The following is a 14,069-nucleotide window of genomic DNA, read 5'->3' on the forward strand; positions in this document are numbered from 1 at the left end:
TGTAATGGACTTGTAGGCATTTCTATACAGTTACATCCACAGCCTGATATGGGAGATTTTGGCACAAAATTTTCTTTTTCAGGTATTATTTCGATGAAAATATATTTGTTACAGTTTTTATTTTGATTCGCATCGTGTTTGTCTCGAAGAATTTTATTTTGAAATATGTAGGCCGTTAAATCGGAAGTTGTCCTTTTACCATGGAAACAGGACAACGAGGCAAATTTGTGTTGTGAAGCTTGTCCACTTTCTGCAAATTTGACCCCTGTTAAAATTTGTAGGCGATGGTGGACGTATCTGCCGATTTGAGCAGTTTTTCGTTTGAGACTGGACTGACTGAAGATGAGAAAGAGTTACTTTACCTTCGTGCACGCTCGGCTGGACTGACGTTTTGCGGTAGCGCGCACGCAGCTTTCCTCTGTAAACTGGTCCACTTACTGAGGTAATATATCTGTAACGTTAGGTTTATTTAAACAGCATATGACACCCTGAAAGCACTTTACAATAACGTTGACCATACTTTATGTTACTGTCATTCTGACGTATTCTGATACACGTTAACATTTACAGATGTATCATCAAAAGTCACACTGCAAACAGAGACTCGTTGGCATCAGGAGAAGACAGTGACCTCTGCATTGGGATACTCGGGATGGGTCATATGGGGAAACAGCTGCTCCTCTTCCTCCTTGAAAAATCTGGCATCAAACCATCACACATTAAGATCTCCAGTAGAAGACCAGAATCTGCAGGTATACTGACAAAATAAGACATATCAAAGTTAAATTGTGTGTGTGTGGACTAATACATGACACTGGAACTGCATTCTATTTTCTCTTATGCAAGTGAAAAGGGCCTGTGTTTTCAGATGCAAATAATCTTAAATTCTAATGTCACAAACAGGAGCAGCTGATGATGCTAGATATAACTGTTTGCCATGTTCTTAAAACATGAATATGCTCAGAGTAGTAGTAGTAGTAGTTTTGATATTGATAAGTTAATGATTAAACATGAGTAAATTTATCAAAAGTTGCAACTTGACCTTACTTCCTTTATCCTGAAAAGTCACACTTGTATATTTAAGCTCTTGTCCTTGTGTTTGCCTTGTCCATATTTCAGTGGAATTTATCCAGACAGGAGTTGAGTGTTTCTTTGACAATCACAGACTGGCAGCGTGGGCAGACATTCTGTTCCTCTGCTGTCTGCCCTCTCACCTTCCCAAAGTCTGTGCTGATCTCCACTCTCGCCTGTCAAGGCGCTGCCTTGTGTACAGCTTCATCTCTGGTGTGCCTGTCACCAGGTACTCCCCCACTCATACACATATATACAGCATTGTTGAATTTTTAGTCACTGAATCCCTCTCCTTTTATCTTTTATTTCAGATTGGCACAGCTTCTTGGACATGACTTCATTCTCAAACCACAGTATGACTTTGTCGCTTGTGACACTGCAGATGTGTGGCTGTCCTGCACTCATCTGACCAGGGCTTTGACATATCCTTTGCTGATAGAGGCATCGTGTCCTCTTACAGTGAGCAGTATGTCATGTTTCATTATTGCAGACTTCAACTTCTTTCTCAGAGCTTGCATTTGAACCTGTCATGTCATGTAAGCTGTAAAGGACAGCATTTAAAATTTGGTGTTGCGATTGCTTGATTTGACATTATTTATGTTAATTAAGTTGTATTTCTGTATAACTGTTTAAGCTGACTTGTGATTCCCATATTTAGGTGGTATTTATCTGGGTCTGAACTGGGTGTGTGCAGTGCTGTACAGCCTGCTAAATATCTGCACCTCTACCAGTCTGGGATCCAGTGATGCTCTCTCTCTTATCAACAGAATCTTTAAAGAGAAATGGCCACACGCTGTGGAATTAATCGCACAAAGTTTCATCAGTGCATCATATGCATCTTCCCTTCTTACAGAGGAGTGAGTGCAACACAATAGCCCGAGAATAGATATATTTCTGTCATGTTAAACTAGCCCTGATTCAACTGGACTTTTTTTTTTTTTTCCACAAAGACCTTTTCCCTGGATTTCTCTCGCTGATGCCCAAGTTAAGGATACACCACTGCTGTGCTTTCTATCAAGCAGCAAATCAATGCAACAGTGCATCTCTGCAGCATACAAATCACTGCTAGAGACACCAGCTAAACTAGACAGTTACTCTTTAATGTGAAGTTACTGTATTATCTAAGGATGTCCACTACACACGTAAATTGTGTTCCTTATGTTGCACATTCTGTGTTGAAATTATATATACAATATTACATTTCAATAAATGGGCCTCAACAGTGTGTCTTGTGATACTTGCAGATATTGTTTTTAATATTTTTGTATTTCATGTATAATATGTATATGATAAATGTGAAAAACAATACATTTTTAAAATGCACAATAAGCAGAAATAGTCGGCAACTTCTTGAACAGGATCTCAATGCTTAAGATTCGCAGATTTTCGTCAACGCTTGTGATAAACGCGGAAGTGTCAGAAATTAGTTTTTTTTTTTTTTCCCACATCCATGTTTTTTTCTTCTGTGAAGCAAGCAGCAGAGCAGAGGTTCGTCACATGATTGCAGTGATATGGAGGCGAATTTCCCCATGGCCTGAGTTCGTCCAAAGTGAAATCGTACGAGTTGTCATAGCGTAACATCGACGTTGGTAAGTTTGTACCATGGTTTTTACCCAGTGTGCCTGTAGCTTCTTCGGCTGCACTTTCTCTGCTTGCTAGATAACGTAAGCTAATGTGAGCTAACCCTGCTAGCCTCCCAGCTAATGTGAGTTTATGAAGATGATGTTCGGTAGGGAAGTCTCACATATACATGTTTTTTCTTTTATTGTTTCAGCTATGAATTCGCCAGTTTGTACTGTGGTCAATATGACCCATTAATGTCAAACAGTAGTTTGTTTAGTTAGTTAGTTTATTCAGCCTGCGTTAATAGGAGGCTAGTTTCGGTGTTGTCATCTCTCCCTCCCTCCCTGTGGTTGGAAGGGGGCGGGGTTTCATCTTTTTCAGCCACGCAGACTGAGGTGTTTGTCTTGTCTTTACAGCCATGGAGAGATTAGAAGCAACATCAGAGCTCCAGTCGCGGCTGTCATCCCTCTCCTTCTCGTCGTTTCCCGGAATAACATCCAAACAGTGCGACAAAAGACCGCCGGACAGGTAGGCTGTCGCTGCACAGAGTGCTGCTTATAAAGCTGCTGTAAGGAAACGTGTTGCTAGTTATACTTGCATCCTAATGTCTTCACTGTTGAAATATTGTCATGCCTTTTCTGCTGCTATACTATCTGCTCTTCAGGCTTCAGACTACAGACCTTTCACAGTGCTGTACCCAATCAAAAAATCCAGCTGATATGGATGAAATCCAGGACGATTCAGGGCAACATTCTGAGGTATTTAATATTTAACTATGTCCGAAGAGCTGTCAATGAGTTGCAATAATCAGGGAATTGCAATATAATATCTCTGCTATAATATCACTCTTGTGTGTATGCATTTTGAGGGTAATGAAGAGGCTCCAGCAGAGCTGGCCCTGGGGGAAGGAGGTGAGGAGAACAACAGTGCTGGGAGCTGTCAGCTCTCCACTGAGATGAAAGGTGAGGACCTGCAGAGTATGCCATAATTACTGCTGCTTTGTTTAATCTATGATTTGGATTTAGAGGTTTCATACATCTTTTGCAAAGCCGTTCACAATGTAATACAAATATAAAAACAATCTACAATTTAATAAGGTTTATCTAAGCTAGATAAATAATGATCAGAGTTGCTGTTCTGCTCTTTGTGAACACATTGCCATTTATTCCTCATGATGGCAGCCCAGATGCCGCCCCTGAAACCCCCAACAACGTGGACATCTGCTGCACTGAAGGAGCTGAAGGCAAAGCTTCAAACCGAGGACGACAGCGTGGTGACAGTGTACCGAGGCGACATCATGACAGTTCACGTGCCCACTGTCCCTGAGGCCAAAAAAGTGTGCTGGGAGTTTGCTACAGACGGTTATGACATTGGCTTTGGCGTATATTTTGACTGGACTCCTGTCACAAGCCGGTCTATCACTGTGCACGTCAGTGAGTCAAGTGATGACGAAGACGAAGAGGAGGAGCCGGAAGGTCAGTTTGCGTTTGCAGTTCCGAATGTAAAGTGGCCTAAATTTATCACACACTTTAAACATTTTTCACTGGCTCTCTCAATTATGCATATCATACATGTATTCCAGTCATTATGTACAAAGCACACCATAATTGCATTTTCATATGTTTTCCTCCAGCTGACATCAGAGCCAGTGTGTTGACTTTGTGGTTTATGTGATTCCTGTTGCAGGGCCCGTCGGTAACGGAGATGTCGAGAAGGGCTCCAAAACTCAAACCAACTCCAACTTGGCTGAAATCTTACCCGTATACCGCCAGGACAGTCACATATGCGTCCAGGGGGGGAGCCATGATTTTCCAGGTGAAGGCACTTACCACCTGAAGTTTGATAACTCCTACTCACTATGGCGAAATAAAACTCTTTACTACAGAGTTTATTACAGTGCCTGAGAAGCCAATTTATGAATGTTTAATTTACAGAAGAATATTACTCTTAAGAACCACAAACTATTTTTGATTCTATAGTTGAAAAAAAATATGGTTATGATATAAAAAGGTTAAATAAAAGGCATATCTATTTTTTTTTTTTTGTCACTATCAGCTTGTTTTGCCGCATGTTGGATTTACAATCAGATAGTTTTGAATGCAACATTTGCTCCAATGTCTCGCTGATAGTTATCTGAAGAAGCCTTGCATATGTGCCATGTTCCCGTTTATGTACTGTGCTTTTTGGTCAAGTGCCAGTCATAAAACATATATTGTCTTCAACATTTCTATGGTAGCAGTGATCAGGGAACACCTGCACAGAATATATTTCACCAGGCCGGGTGCTTAATCAGCAGTGCTCTAAAGAAATAGTTTAATTTTTGTTGTGTGTGTGTGTATGCCTATGATTATGTTGCTTTGTTGTTACGTGTATTTATCCTTTTGCTTTGTATCGTAACTTATTCTTTTTCTGTGTTAAATTTAATCGCGTGATAATGGAGATTATATGTATTCCAAATTCTGTACTGTACTGAAGCAAGTGGTAACAGTTTTCCAGAGTGTGCTTTTTATGACACAAATAAAAGCCATCCCTTATCACATAAAGCTCCTATTACGTAATATAGATTCAATATTTACATTTGCCTCGGACCCCCGCCCCCTCTTTAATTTGCTGTTTCGGATGTAGGATGCGGTTGTAATTTTTCATCTAAATGTATTTTGTGCACAGGTCTATGTAAGTAAAGGTTAGTGTGTTTGTTTTTGAATATCCCTGGCGCGCTGGCCATACTTTGGCTTTGATTTTGTTGCCTTGTTCCATCAAGTTTCTAAAATGAATGCTTCTACCACACCTGTGCACATGTTCCCAAAGATGTAACAGATTTGGCAACTAACGCCGAATACAGTTTAAAGCAACCAGTTTAAAGCTTCCCATGTTTGCTGTACTGTACCTTTGCTGTAAGTCATGATAACATTTGTTCCTGAAATTTATATTCCACAATAAAGAGAAGATTGTTTAATTTTCTTTGTGATTCATTTAGGGAATTGGATCAATCCTATGAACACTGTGATTAGTAGAGATGATAGTTGTGAACACATCGCAACACTTTAGAGATGTCATTAAGGCAGCTTGTGTGTAGTCCCCCAAATAGCTGTCCTGACATGCCAGCCTTTCATAATTGTTGCATTGCTGATCCAGGATCAAAAAGCCCTTCAGGATGGTCCCCTGTGTTTCCATTAAATTGTGGCATTAGGGGATTGATGTAATTGTTACAGAGGTGCTGATGAAACCAGGTTCTTTTTTCAGCTCTCCCTAAAGGCCAGGCAGACTCCAGTTACATCTAGTGTCCCCTCACATTTTACTGATTTCTAAAAAGCAGTAAAGGATAAACATATTCTTAAATTGTTCTTTTAGGATGCCACTCCAAGTATAACTCCAAGTACGACAGTACATGAATATATTGCAGTTATGAATATATTATCTACACCTGTGCTGTAGCAAAGTCTAGTACATGTTTTTACTCATTTTTATGTGATTTTTTATACTCTGAAGGCATATTTGAGACTGCCTTTTCAGGTGTTGTTTTGTCCTGCATTATATAATGGTGTTTTCCGTGTCTTGTCCACCCGAATTACATGCTGTACCTGAGGGAGGCAGAATAATACACCACCCTAATCACTTTGAAGGCCTGAACCTGACAAAATGTAAAAGGTTATCAGACAAGTAAAAAGTATTACTGAATATAGTTAAATAATTAAAATATGTATTACAGTATGTATTACAATTGGACCTTTAAACTTTCTTCAATCACCAATTATTTGTTTAAAACAATATTTTTTATTTTATACATTTACCAATCAGTTAATAAAACAAATTAACTTAACCACAGCCTCAAAAATTACCATTGATACAGCCAACCTTAAACTGAACATTACAAGCATGTTTTTTACCAAATATAGCTGCGATCTGTGTTTTTTCCTCAGAGAAATGAAAGGCTGAGAGAAATCTACTGGTAAAAAGGAAACTGGTCGCTTTCAGTAATTCTTTAACTTAAAATACAAAAAAAGAAGAAAAAAACCTGGTTTAGCCAAGGCTAAACTGAGTGTGTTGGTTCCTGGGAGTCTAATTAATACATTAATTCTGCTGCGGTCTCAGCTGTGCGTTTTCAAAACGGCCTCGAGCTCGAATCAACCAATCAGAAGTGATTACCAGAGGTCCAGATTGCACCAAAGTCTTGCTAGCTGCTACTGTTTGTACTCTAAGCTTCTTGATGAGGCGACCTGAAACGACATGGGGAGGCTGAATTTTTACGTCCTTTGTTCCCTGCGTGACGCTCCACGCCAGTTCATCAGGTAGGCCTTTTATTTGGAGAACCTGCACACATTATGTTTTCACACTAAAACTATTCAATGTTGTCCGGTTCTCACCCACCGCAGCAAATCCAACCGAAGTTGCTTTCACGTCCACATCCCACTGCCTCTTCCTAAACACCTGGTCATCTTTGGTCTTGGAGAATGGAAATGCAGCGAGACAACAATCTCTGTAGATGTTCTGGTCAGTGCGGAAGTACCGGCCCAGAAAATTGGGACTCTGTCAGCTCAAGCCAGGTATGTGGCGAAAAAAAGCATTCGCTACTTTTAACAAACAAAAAAAGTCTACATTGGTTAAAAAAAAAAGTCTACTTTGAACTCAATCAGGTGCCTGACCTGGGAGGGTGACTGGAACACTGACATTGTCACAGTGGCAGCAGAGAGAGGCAGGAGAGGAGTTTATGGCAAGATTGTGCTCACAGTCTGTAGAGAGGTAGGAGGGTTTGTATTAAATGTCCCCAGTTAATGCCTTCTATCCTGGAAAGTTTAACTATAACCAATACCAGTATTGGTTATAGTTAAACTTTCCAGGATAGAAGGCATGCTCCATGGGCTTCTCGGATCATATTGTCACTGTTTTGTTTCGTGCAAAGACTTGTGACCATCCACAGGATGAAGCCAGTGTCTTAAGCAGTACTCCGCTCGTTCGAGGGAAGTTACTGTTCCCAGACCAGCATGATGCCACTGATCTCTCTTGCATGTTACAACAAAGCGCTGGAAATGAAACGGTGAGGTGAATAGGGTTACAGTTGTTTGCAGTTATCTACGTTTGTGGCCACATTTCATTATTGTCTTGCCTTGCAGATAACTCTCAACTCCTCACACTTGGGTGATAGTGTTTACTATGCTGATATTCAAGTTAATAAAACTGACACCAGTGATTCCACTATGGGAAATAATAAACCCCTGATTTGGCCTACGGTAAGAGTCATGCTTAAGAATATATTAACGTCTGCATGTAAGGTAAGTGACTTATTCTGTGATATACTCTGTGCAACTAAAAGGATAAGATGCCCAGATGTAGAGTTATTCGTAAGATAGGCCTACTGACATGGAGCTCCGAGGACACAGACTCTCTCGGAGAGGACATAGACCAGGCTTCATCCCCCAAGAAAAGGAGGCTGGAGGACATAGACCAGGCTTCATCCCCCAAGAAAAGGAGGCTGTCCAGGATGAACAGCAAAGAGGAAATGACTGTGCAGATAAAGAATGAGAACAGAGAAGGTCAGGAATATTACAACTGTGGTCACATCTTAATGCACAAAATGGGTTTTGACAGATATATTGTGATTTAGTTTCAGTGTGTCCATCAAAGCGCTGCAGCCATACGATGTGTCTGAGTGACTTTGACACAGCCATCCTCATCGGAGGGGAGACCGCAGATCAAAACTGCTGCAAGGACTCGCTGTGGAAGCTCGAGTTGGGTCAGTGGAGTTTGTTAAATTACTTGTGTGGTCATTTATTGCTTACTACAACCAAAGGAGGAATTAAGACAAAAATAGGAAGCCGTGAAATCTAATTTATTCCACATTAAGTTTCCTTCTTGACTTCTTTCCAGACAATGACTTCTGGTTCCCCATGAACTCCTCTGCCTCTGGACCCGTACCACCCTGTGCCCGAGGACACTCTGCAACCTATGACCCTGGCTCTAAGTCGGTCTATGTTTATGGTGGCCTGAGGGAGGGTCAGCGCTACAACGAGCTGTACATCCTTGACACTCTTACCTGGAAGTGGAAGCTTGTCACCGTGGGTTTGTTGCAAGTTACTAACATGTTGTAGTTTTCGATTGCTTATCAAATATTCAAGCAGAGTTATAGGATATAATGTCCCCACCCACTCCCCTTTAGGCGAAAGGCGATGTTCCAAATGTGGCCTATCATTCTGCAACCTTTTATAAGAAAGAGCTTTTTGTCTTCGGTGGAGTTAAGCCAAGCCGTTCTTCTGTGGATAAATCCTGCAGTAATGCTCTGTACATCTTTAACCCAGAGTTTGAACTCTGGTACCAGCCGATTGTGGATGGGGACAAACCTCTGCCTCGATTTGGGTCAGTCTTCTTTTCAAAATGACTACAGGTGAATTCAGTCATACAAGTGTATATATGGGTTTATTTTCCTTTTTTTTAAATATTGATCCCAATGCTTAATGTTTGTATCAAACAGACACTCAGCCACACTGATGTCACAGAAGTTGATCATATTTGGTGGACGGCAGACTGCTGCCTACCTTAATGATGTCAATGTTCTAGATCTGGGTAAGATGACTTGGTGGCTGCATTAAGCAACAATTTTGTGTCCATGATTTACACTGATATTTATCTATTTTCTTTTTGAGTGAAGGATTCATGGAGTACACAGCTGTGAAGTGTGGGAACATGCCACCGCTGCCTCGAGGGTGAGTACAGAACTAATCAACCTTGAGTTTTTGATGTAGCCATCTGGTTTTTATATTTTTGGTCCTTTTGACAGAGGGAACTTTATTTGAATGTAATTGGGTTTAACACATCTCTAGTGACTGAATTAAATTATTATATACTTTTTGTTAGCTCAATATGAAATAACAGTAAGTGGTTTGCATATTACGTAGAAACTGGCTTTAGAACAATAATGGTACACATGAAAGTGTGCTTGCCTGTCCATGGGCAGGTTTCATGCAGCTCTACCAGTTTCAGACAACAGGATTTTAGTCAGTGGAGGTTGCAGTGCAGTTGGAGCCCTGCAGGATGTACATATGTTCAACACTGGTGAGTACATCATTTGTGCCACATATAGTAAATACAATAAGACTATATCAGTGTTATCTGGTTTAGCACATAATGGTTTAAGGTTGGAGTCACACATGCAAATTTACTTTGAGTCCCCCTGTTTGAATGTGTCACCAAATCAATTTTTTTTTTTTTTTTTTCTTGCTTTTTTTCTCAGACACCAACATGTGGAGCTCAGTGGTGTCTCCTCCGCTTTGCGCCAAGCCTCGAGCAGGACACAGCATGATAAACTTGAGCTCCTCCATCCTGACGGATGCAGAGAGGCGTGAACAGGGTGAAAATGTCAGTGTCCACTGCACATTGCTGGTGTTTGGTGGATCAGACAGCTCTGGTACATTCTACAACGATACAGTGAAATGCACAGTGGCGATTCCTGGTAACAAGTGATGGGGAAGAAATCCATTCAGGAAAAACATTTTTTAAAATCATTTTTAAAAACGTGGAGGAGGCTGTGATCTGCCCTGACAGAAAATAACGATCTTCCAAGTGTGTGTATCTGTAACAGTTATTTTGGGTTGTTTGTCTTACATGTTATATACTTTTTTTCATGATGTGATCTGCAGCTTTGACTTTTTTTGTCTCTTTTTAATAACTATTCATACTTCCTTCAGACAGGCAAGCAGTGAGCTCAGAGGTTTTGCACTTTGCATAACAAATCTCTGATATGCATGTTTTACACATTACTTAATGTCCTCTACCTTGTCCCCACATATCAGTATGTATTTAAGGGTAAAGTGCTGGACTGGGTAAAATGGATAAAGTTAAAATGCCAATAAATATTTCAAACTCAAAGTTTTCTTGTTCTTTAAAGTAACAACACTAAAATATGATTATTTTCAAAGCATTTTATTTAACAATGTACAAAGTTGCATGGTTGTCTGAAACTATTGAGTGGTTATTCTATGCACGCAGATCAGCAGGTGTGTCTGGCTGACAAGATGGGTTGGTCACTTTGAAAGCTTCAATCTCAACTAAGGTCTGATTTAACCTTTTGATAGTTGGATACTGCCCGACGTCCACTTTGAACCTGTAAAGATTAAAGACAGAGGGATCATTCCTCTGTATAGGGTGTTTTTAAAGTTCAGCAGGTTGGTTGTAGCTCAGGTGGTTTCATGTAAACAAGAAGGGTTTTAAAAAAAAAAAAAAAAAGTATTGCCAGACCTCTCTCCACAGCGCTGCAAAGGAAGGTCTGGCTAGTCCACACAACATTCCAGGATAGGAGAAACGTCTGGTTTCTTTAAACCAATCACAATTCTCTTGGGTGGCACTAAGTGCTAGACGGAGCGACCGTGCCTCTGGAAGGAACTTGTTTTGGTGGAACGTGTACGTTCTAAAATTGATTTAGTTGTGCGAGAGAGAACTCAGATTTGACAGTCTAGCTAGCTTTTTTTAATTTACCCTCCATAGATCTGAGGAGCAAGGTCTGGCAATGTGGGACTAAAGTCCTCCATAAATCGTCTGGAGTTTAGAATGCCAACACAAATGAAGGGGAAGGTGAGGGACATCCGGCCCAAAATGAGGGACCTATGCTTTACATACATGCTTTAACCATAAATTACAGAATGCCATGACATTTGTGTTCTTCTCTTCTTTGTTCTTTGGGTGATTGAGTGTTTGTGGTATTTACTGTATGTTGCAGTTTTTATGAAAGGTCTGATTACATACCTCTCTGCATTGTAGACTTGTGGGACCAGACATATGTCTGCCATGGATATCTGAAAGGTAAGCAATTAGTCAGATAAAGTCTGCTGTATATCACACTGTTGTCATGCATAAATGATAGTCATGCCTCTTATCTCATCTGTATATATATTTATTTTACCTGTCTGTAATGTGTTTATAGTGTACATATCACTATTGTTACTATTTCTTATAATACCTTTAATATATTTTTTCTATTCTATTTCTATTTAATGGGTATTGTTCTTATTCTGTTGTGTTTGAATTTTTGAGCTGCTGTAACAAAGTAATTTCCCCAGTGTGGGATTATTAGTCTCTTACTTTATCTTACCTCATCACCTACACAGTATTTCCCTGCTGTTTGCTTCAGAATGGGCTCAAGAGCTGGAAGAGAAAGGTGCACATAAAATTGCAAAGGAAATTGAGTGATGAAGTCTTAGAAAAACGAACTAGATGTATATTTGAGAAGACCCCCCCCCTACCTTGAAAGCCGCGATCAATGAAGTGCTGAGCCCATTGCACCTTTTCTGCTCCTATTTTCTGAATCACGTATAGATTCTGAAAAATCCAGGTATTAATATTGTGAAGTTAACGTGCTGAGACTGTAATTTTGTATCGTGTTGCACATAAATTTGCAACCCAATACCTGTTTGAACTGTCTGCTTTCAGTTTGGACTGTGCTATTCTCACCTGCAGAGGCTGTATCCCAGAGGCAATGACATCACTTATCATCCGAACCTGGGCACGTTTCTTTGGGTCTGCTGGGAGAAGCCGAGGGCCTTGCCTGGTCTCATCGATGTACTGGATCACTGCCAGCTGTGTGGGCAAGAAACCATTTTCAGTAGTATTCAAGTTGGTTAACTAAAATGTCATGTATAGGATTACATGGGTAAAGAGTTTGGGAACTTACTGACTGAGAAAGGGTGATGCCATCAATTTCAACTGCAGGCACTTGTTGCATAGGGTTTAATGCCTTGTACTGTTCAGTATGCTTGAGGACAGAGAGAACTTGTGTGAGACTACAGGTTTTACATTGACAGCCTCATGCTAATTATTTACTATACAGTATGCCATCTCTGCATTTATAATGATCCTGTGAATCTAAACTGTACCTGCTGACCTCCATCTTTGATCAGATTTACTGGAGCCTGGTCATATTCAATACCTTTGAGAGCAAAAGCTGATGCACAGAAAGTCAATAATCAAATTGTTGACATCAAATAGCTTTAACGTTAAGTAAAAGCGAAGTACGTTAGTCAAATGCTGTGGCACGACTTACCAATGCGAACCCTCCATGAGCAGGAACTTCTGAAGTATCCATGAAGAACAGGCTATAGAAAAACAAAAGAGAAAACCTTCAGTCCATTTGACAACGCATCACCTTTTCTCTGGACATAGATCACTTTTCTTGTGTCCAAGTTACTGTTTCACCTTGGTTTGAGTTGCCATAACTTCTTATCTTGAGTCTTTACTCAACTACACTGAATCAACAGACGGGTTTTCTACAGTTTAACAGTCTCATCATTTTCCAGCAGCCAATAGAATGTGCTCCTAAAATCCCTCCTACCTACTCTTTGGTCCATGACTAAGCAACATCTGGCTTTCATATGGTTCGCTGTGTGGTGCATATACACTTTGCAAACAGCGGAAATGTTTACTGCAGTAACGTTACCTTGGCGAGGCAAAATAAGGACAAGTGCATTGTTGTGGCTGTGATAATGTTATGGTTTTTATTTGTTAGGATACGTTGTGCGGCTTGCTCAAAGAAACGTCGATTATGTCCTCCTGCACATTCCCTCTGCCTGTCTCTTCTACGTTGACTATATAAAGTAATGTGGACGAAGCTCGGCTAGAAGTAGGAGATCAGACAGACCACATTTTCCGTCTGAATAAAACTAGCTAGCTCTTCTGAGTTCTTTCCATACAGCCGGGGCACAATCCGAAAAGTAGTTGTGACGAGCGTCGAGGGCGGAGCATAGCTCATGGAGTGGAAAACATTTGCCGGCGGATCTGGAGCAGATCGGGAGGCAATATACGAATCCCACTATGGCCACGCCAAGACCAAGACCCGCCCTTCAATAGCATTTATTGGCCAGGCGTCCATGAGAACGCAAGGTAACCCCGAGGTGAAATCATTGACATATATATAAGGGGTGAAATCAGGGTGAAATGCCATGTGAAATGCCTAACCCCAACCACTCGACCACGAAGTTACGCCCTTCTACTTCCGGTCCATGGGAAAAACTATGAACGAGAGTCAATGGAGAGATAATAATTATTTTTTGATCCCGTTTGAATTGGGCCATGGGATTCGTAATTTTGCGATCGGGAGGGGGCGTTACCTAAACCAAAAATGGATTTAATAAAGTGAAGAGATAAAGTTGCCAATGAGGAAAATCATCTGCTGGCTGCTCTGGCAACAGTTGTTAATGTACAGCCTGGCGGACAACGCATTAAGCAGATTCACCAAGTTTATTCATCAAATTAAGATTGCATTGTTGTGTCACCCATGTGGTCGAGGTAGTCGGGATCAGGCTTTATTCAGACTCAGCCTAATAGCTATAGCCGGCGTTTTAATGGTGCGGACCAGCGTTCATCTCCGGGTTGCATAACTTCCCGCCAGTACCTTGTAGCTTACCCCCTTGATTTTATCCAGTGACTAGTCGAGTTCCACGGCTAAAGGCGGA

At 40.7% G+C, this 14,069-nt stretch overlaps 4 protein-coding genes across 9 annotated transcripts; 3 read left to right on the top strand and 1 right to left on the bottom strand.

The window, feature by feature from the left end:
• The first annotated feature begins 187 nt into the window (after positions 1 to 187).
• On the top strand, positions 188 to 2,296 carry noxred1 (NADP-dependent oxidoreductase domain containing 1). 3 transcript variants are annotated; one of them, XR_003691130.1, is made up of 6 exons: positions 188 to 442; positions 571 to 752; positions 1,120 to 1,300; positions 1,383 to 1,537; positions 1,839 to 1,928; positions 2,022 to 2,108. XR_003691130.1 is itself a non-coding variant. In XM_028566550.1 (6 exons), exons 1-6 carry the CDS (start codon positions 285 to 287, stop codon positions 2,176 to 2,178), a joined length of 1,032 nt encoding a protein of 343 aa, XP_028422351.1. In that variant the 5' UTR covers positions 188 to 284; the 3' UTR covers positions 2,179 to 2,296. The 3 variants fall into 3 exon arrangements, 2 of the variants coding, with proteins under 2 accessions (XP_028422351.1, XP_028422352.1); XM_028566550.1 differs by having other exon boundaries at positions 1,730 to 1,928; positions 2,022 to 2,296; XM_028566551.1 differs by having other exon boundaries at positions 1,839 to 2,106.
• Positions 2,297 to 2,478: 182 nt separating this feature from the next.
• tmed8 (transmembrane p24 trafficking protein 8) lies at positions 2,479 to 5,590 on the top strand. Its single transcript, XM_028566041.1, has 6 exons — positions 2,479 to 2,660; positions 3,051 to 3,162; positions 3,299 to 3,392; positions 3,503 to 3,596; positions 3,816 to 4,109; positions 4,321 to 5,590. Exons 2-6 carry the CDS (start codon positions 3,053 to 3,055, stop codon positions 4,536 to 4,538), a joined length of 810 nt encoding a protein of 269 aa, XP_028421842.1. The 5' UTR covers positions 2,479 to 2,660; positions 3,051 to 3,052; the 3' UTR covers positions 4,539 to 5,590.
• A 1,147-nt stretch (positions 5,591 to 6,737) lies between these two features.
• zgc:163014 (rab9 effector protein with kelch motifs) lies at positions 6,738 to 10,494 on the top strand. 2 transcript variants are annotated; one of them, XM_028565091.1, is made up of 13 exons: positions 6,738 to 6,923; positions 7,008 to 7,178; positions 7,269 to 7,374; positions 7,535 to 7,669; positions 7,746 to 7,862; positions 7,946 to 8,165; positions 8,237 to 8,365; positions 8,500 to 8,687; positions 8,789 to 8,985; positions 9,101 to 9,192; positions 9,278 to 9,332; positions 9,584 to 9,681; positions 9,860 to 10,494. In XM_028565091.1, the coding sequence occupies exons 1-13, from the start codon at positions 6,862 to 6,864 to the stop codon at positions 10,087 to 10,089; spliced, it is 1,800 nt and encodes a 599-aa protein (XP_028420892.1). In that variant the 5' UTR covers positions 6,738 to 6,861; the 3' UTR covers positions 10,090 to 10,494. The 2 variants fall into 2 exon arrangements, with proteins under 2 accessions (XP_028420892.1, XP_028420893.1); XM_028565092.1 differs by having other exon boundaries at positions 6,739 to 6,923; positions 7,553 to 7,669.
• Positions 10,495 to 10,532: 38 nt separating this feature from the next.
• gstz1 (glutathione S-transferase zeta 1) lies at positions 10,533 to 14,049 on the bottom strand. 3 transcript variants are annotated; one of them, XM_028565099.1, is made up of 9 exons: positions 14,021 to 14,049; positions 12,662 to 12,713; positions 12,495 to 12,562; positions 12,293 to 12,373; positions 12,073 to 12,198; positions 11,865 to 11,940; positions 11,714 to 11,766; positions 11,368 to 11,417; positions 10,533 to 10,729 (listed from the first exon to the last, which is right to left on the bottom strand). In XM_028565099.1, the coding sequence occupies exons 4-9, from the start codon at positions 12,341 to 12,343 to the stop codon at positions 10,603 to 10,605; spliced, it is 483 nt and encodes a 160-aa protein (XP_028420900.1). In that variant the 5' UTR covers positions 12,344 to 12,373; positions 12,495 to 12,562; positions 12,662 to 12,713; positions 14,021 to 14,049; the 3' UTR covers positions 10,533 to 10,602. The 3 variants fall into 3 exon arrangements, with proteins under 3 accessions (XP_028420900.1, XP_028420898.1, XP_028420899.1); XM_028565097.1 differs by lacking the exon at positions 14,021 to 14,049 and adding an exon at positions 13,055 to 13,569; XM_028565098.1 differs by lacking the exon at positions 14,021 to 14,049 and adding an exon at positions 12,814 to 13,048.
• Positions 14,050 to 14,069: the final 20 nt, after the last annotated feature.

The sequence above is a fragment of the Perca flavescens genome, chromosome 20, assembly GCF_004354835.1.
Source record: "Perca flavescens isolate YP-PL-M2 chromosome 20, PFLA_1.0, whole genome shotgun sequence".
Lineage (NCBI taxonomy): Eukaryota > Metazoa > Chordata > Actinopteri > Perciformes > Percidae > Perca > Perca flavescens.

What these genes read in the sequence shown, in the direction of transcription:
- tmed8 (XM_028566041.1), top strand. Translation starts at nt 3,053, where the DNA reads ATGGAGAGATTAGAAGCAACATCAGAGCTCCAGTCGCGGCTGTCATCC. An exon ending in ATTCAGGGCAACATTCTGAG is followed by an intron (nt 3,393 to 3,502) that starts GTATTTAATATT and finishes ATGCATTTTGAG; the next exon opens with GGTAATGAAGAGGCTCCAGC. An exon ending in CGAAGAGGAGGAGCCGGAAG is followed by an intron (nt 4,110 to 4,320) that starts GTCAGTTTGCGT and finishes TTCCTGTTGCAG; the next exon opens with GGCCCGTCGGTAACGGAGAT.
- gstz1 (XM_028565097.1), bottom strand. Translation starts at nt 13,084, where the DNA reads ATGCACTTGTCCTTATTTTGCCTCGCCAAG. An exon ending in CTCATGGAGGGTTCGCATTG is followed by an intron (nt 12,563 to 12,661) that starts GTAAGTCGTGCC and finishes TCTGTGCATCAG; the next exon opens with CTTTTGCTCTCAAAGGTATT. An exon ending in CATTGATCGCGGCTTTCAAG is followed by an intron (nt 11,767 to 11,864) that starts GTAGGGGGGGGG and finishes TTTCTCTTCCAG; the next exon opens with CTCTTGAGCCCATTCTGAAG.
- zgc:163014 (XM_028565091.1), top strand. Translation starts at nt 6,862, where the DNA reads ATGGGGAGGCTGAATTTTTACGTCCTTTGTTCCCTGCGTGACGCTCCA. An exon ending in AACCCCTGATTTGGCCTACG is followed by an intron (nt 7,863 to 7,945) that starts GTAAGAGTCATG and finishes TGCAACTAAAAG; the next exon opens with GATAAGATGCCCAGATGTAG. An exon ending in TGTACATATGTTCAACACTG is followed by an intron (nt 9,682 to 9,859) that starts GTGAGTACATCA and finishes TTTTTTTCTCAG; the next exon opens with ACACCAACATGTGGAGCTCA.
- noxred1 (XM_028566550.1), top strand. Translation starts at nt 285, where the DNA reads ATGGTGGACGTATCTGCCGATTTGAGCAGTTTTTCGTTTGAGACTGGA. An exon ending in GTGTCCTCTTACAGTGAGCA is followed by an intron (nt 1,538 to 1,729) that starts GTATGTCATGTT and finishes TCCCATATTTAG; the next exon opens with GTGGTATTTATCTGGGTCTG. An exon ending in TCTTCCCTTCTTACAGAGGA is followed by an intron (nt 1,929 to 2,021) that starts GTGAGTGCAACA and finishes TTTTCCACAAAG; the next exon opens with ACCTTTTCCCTGGATTTCTC.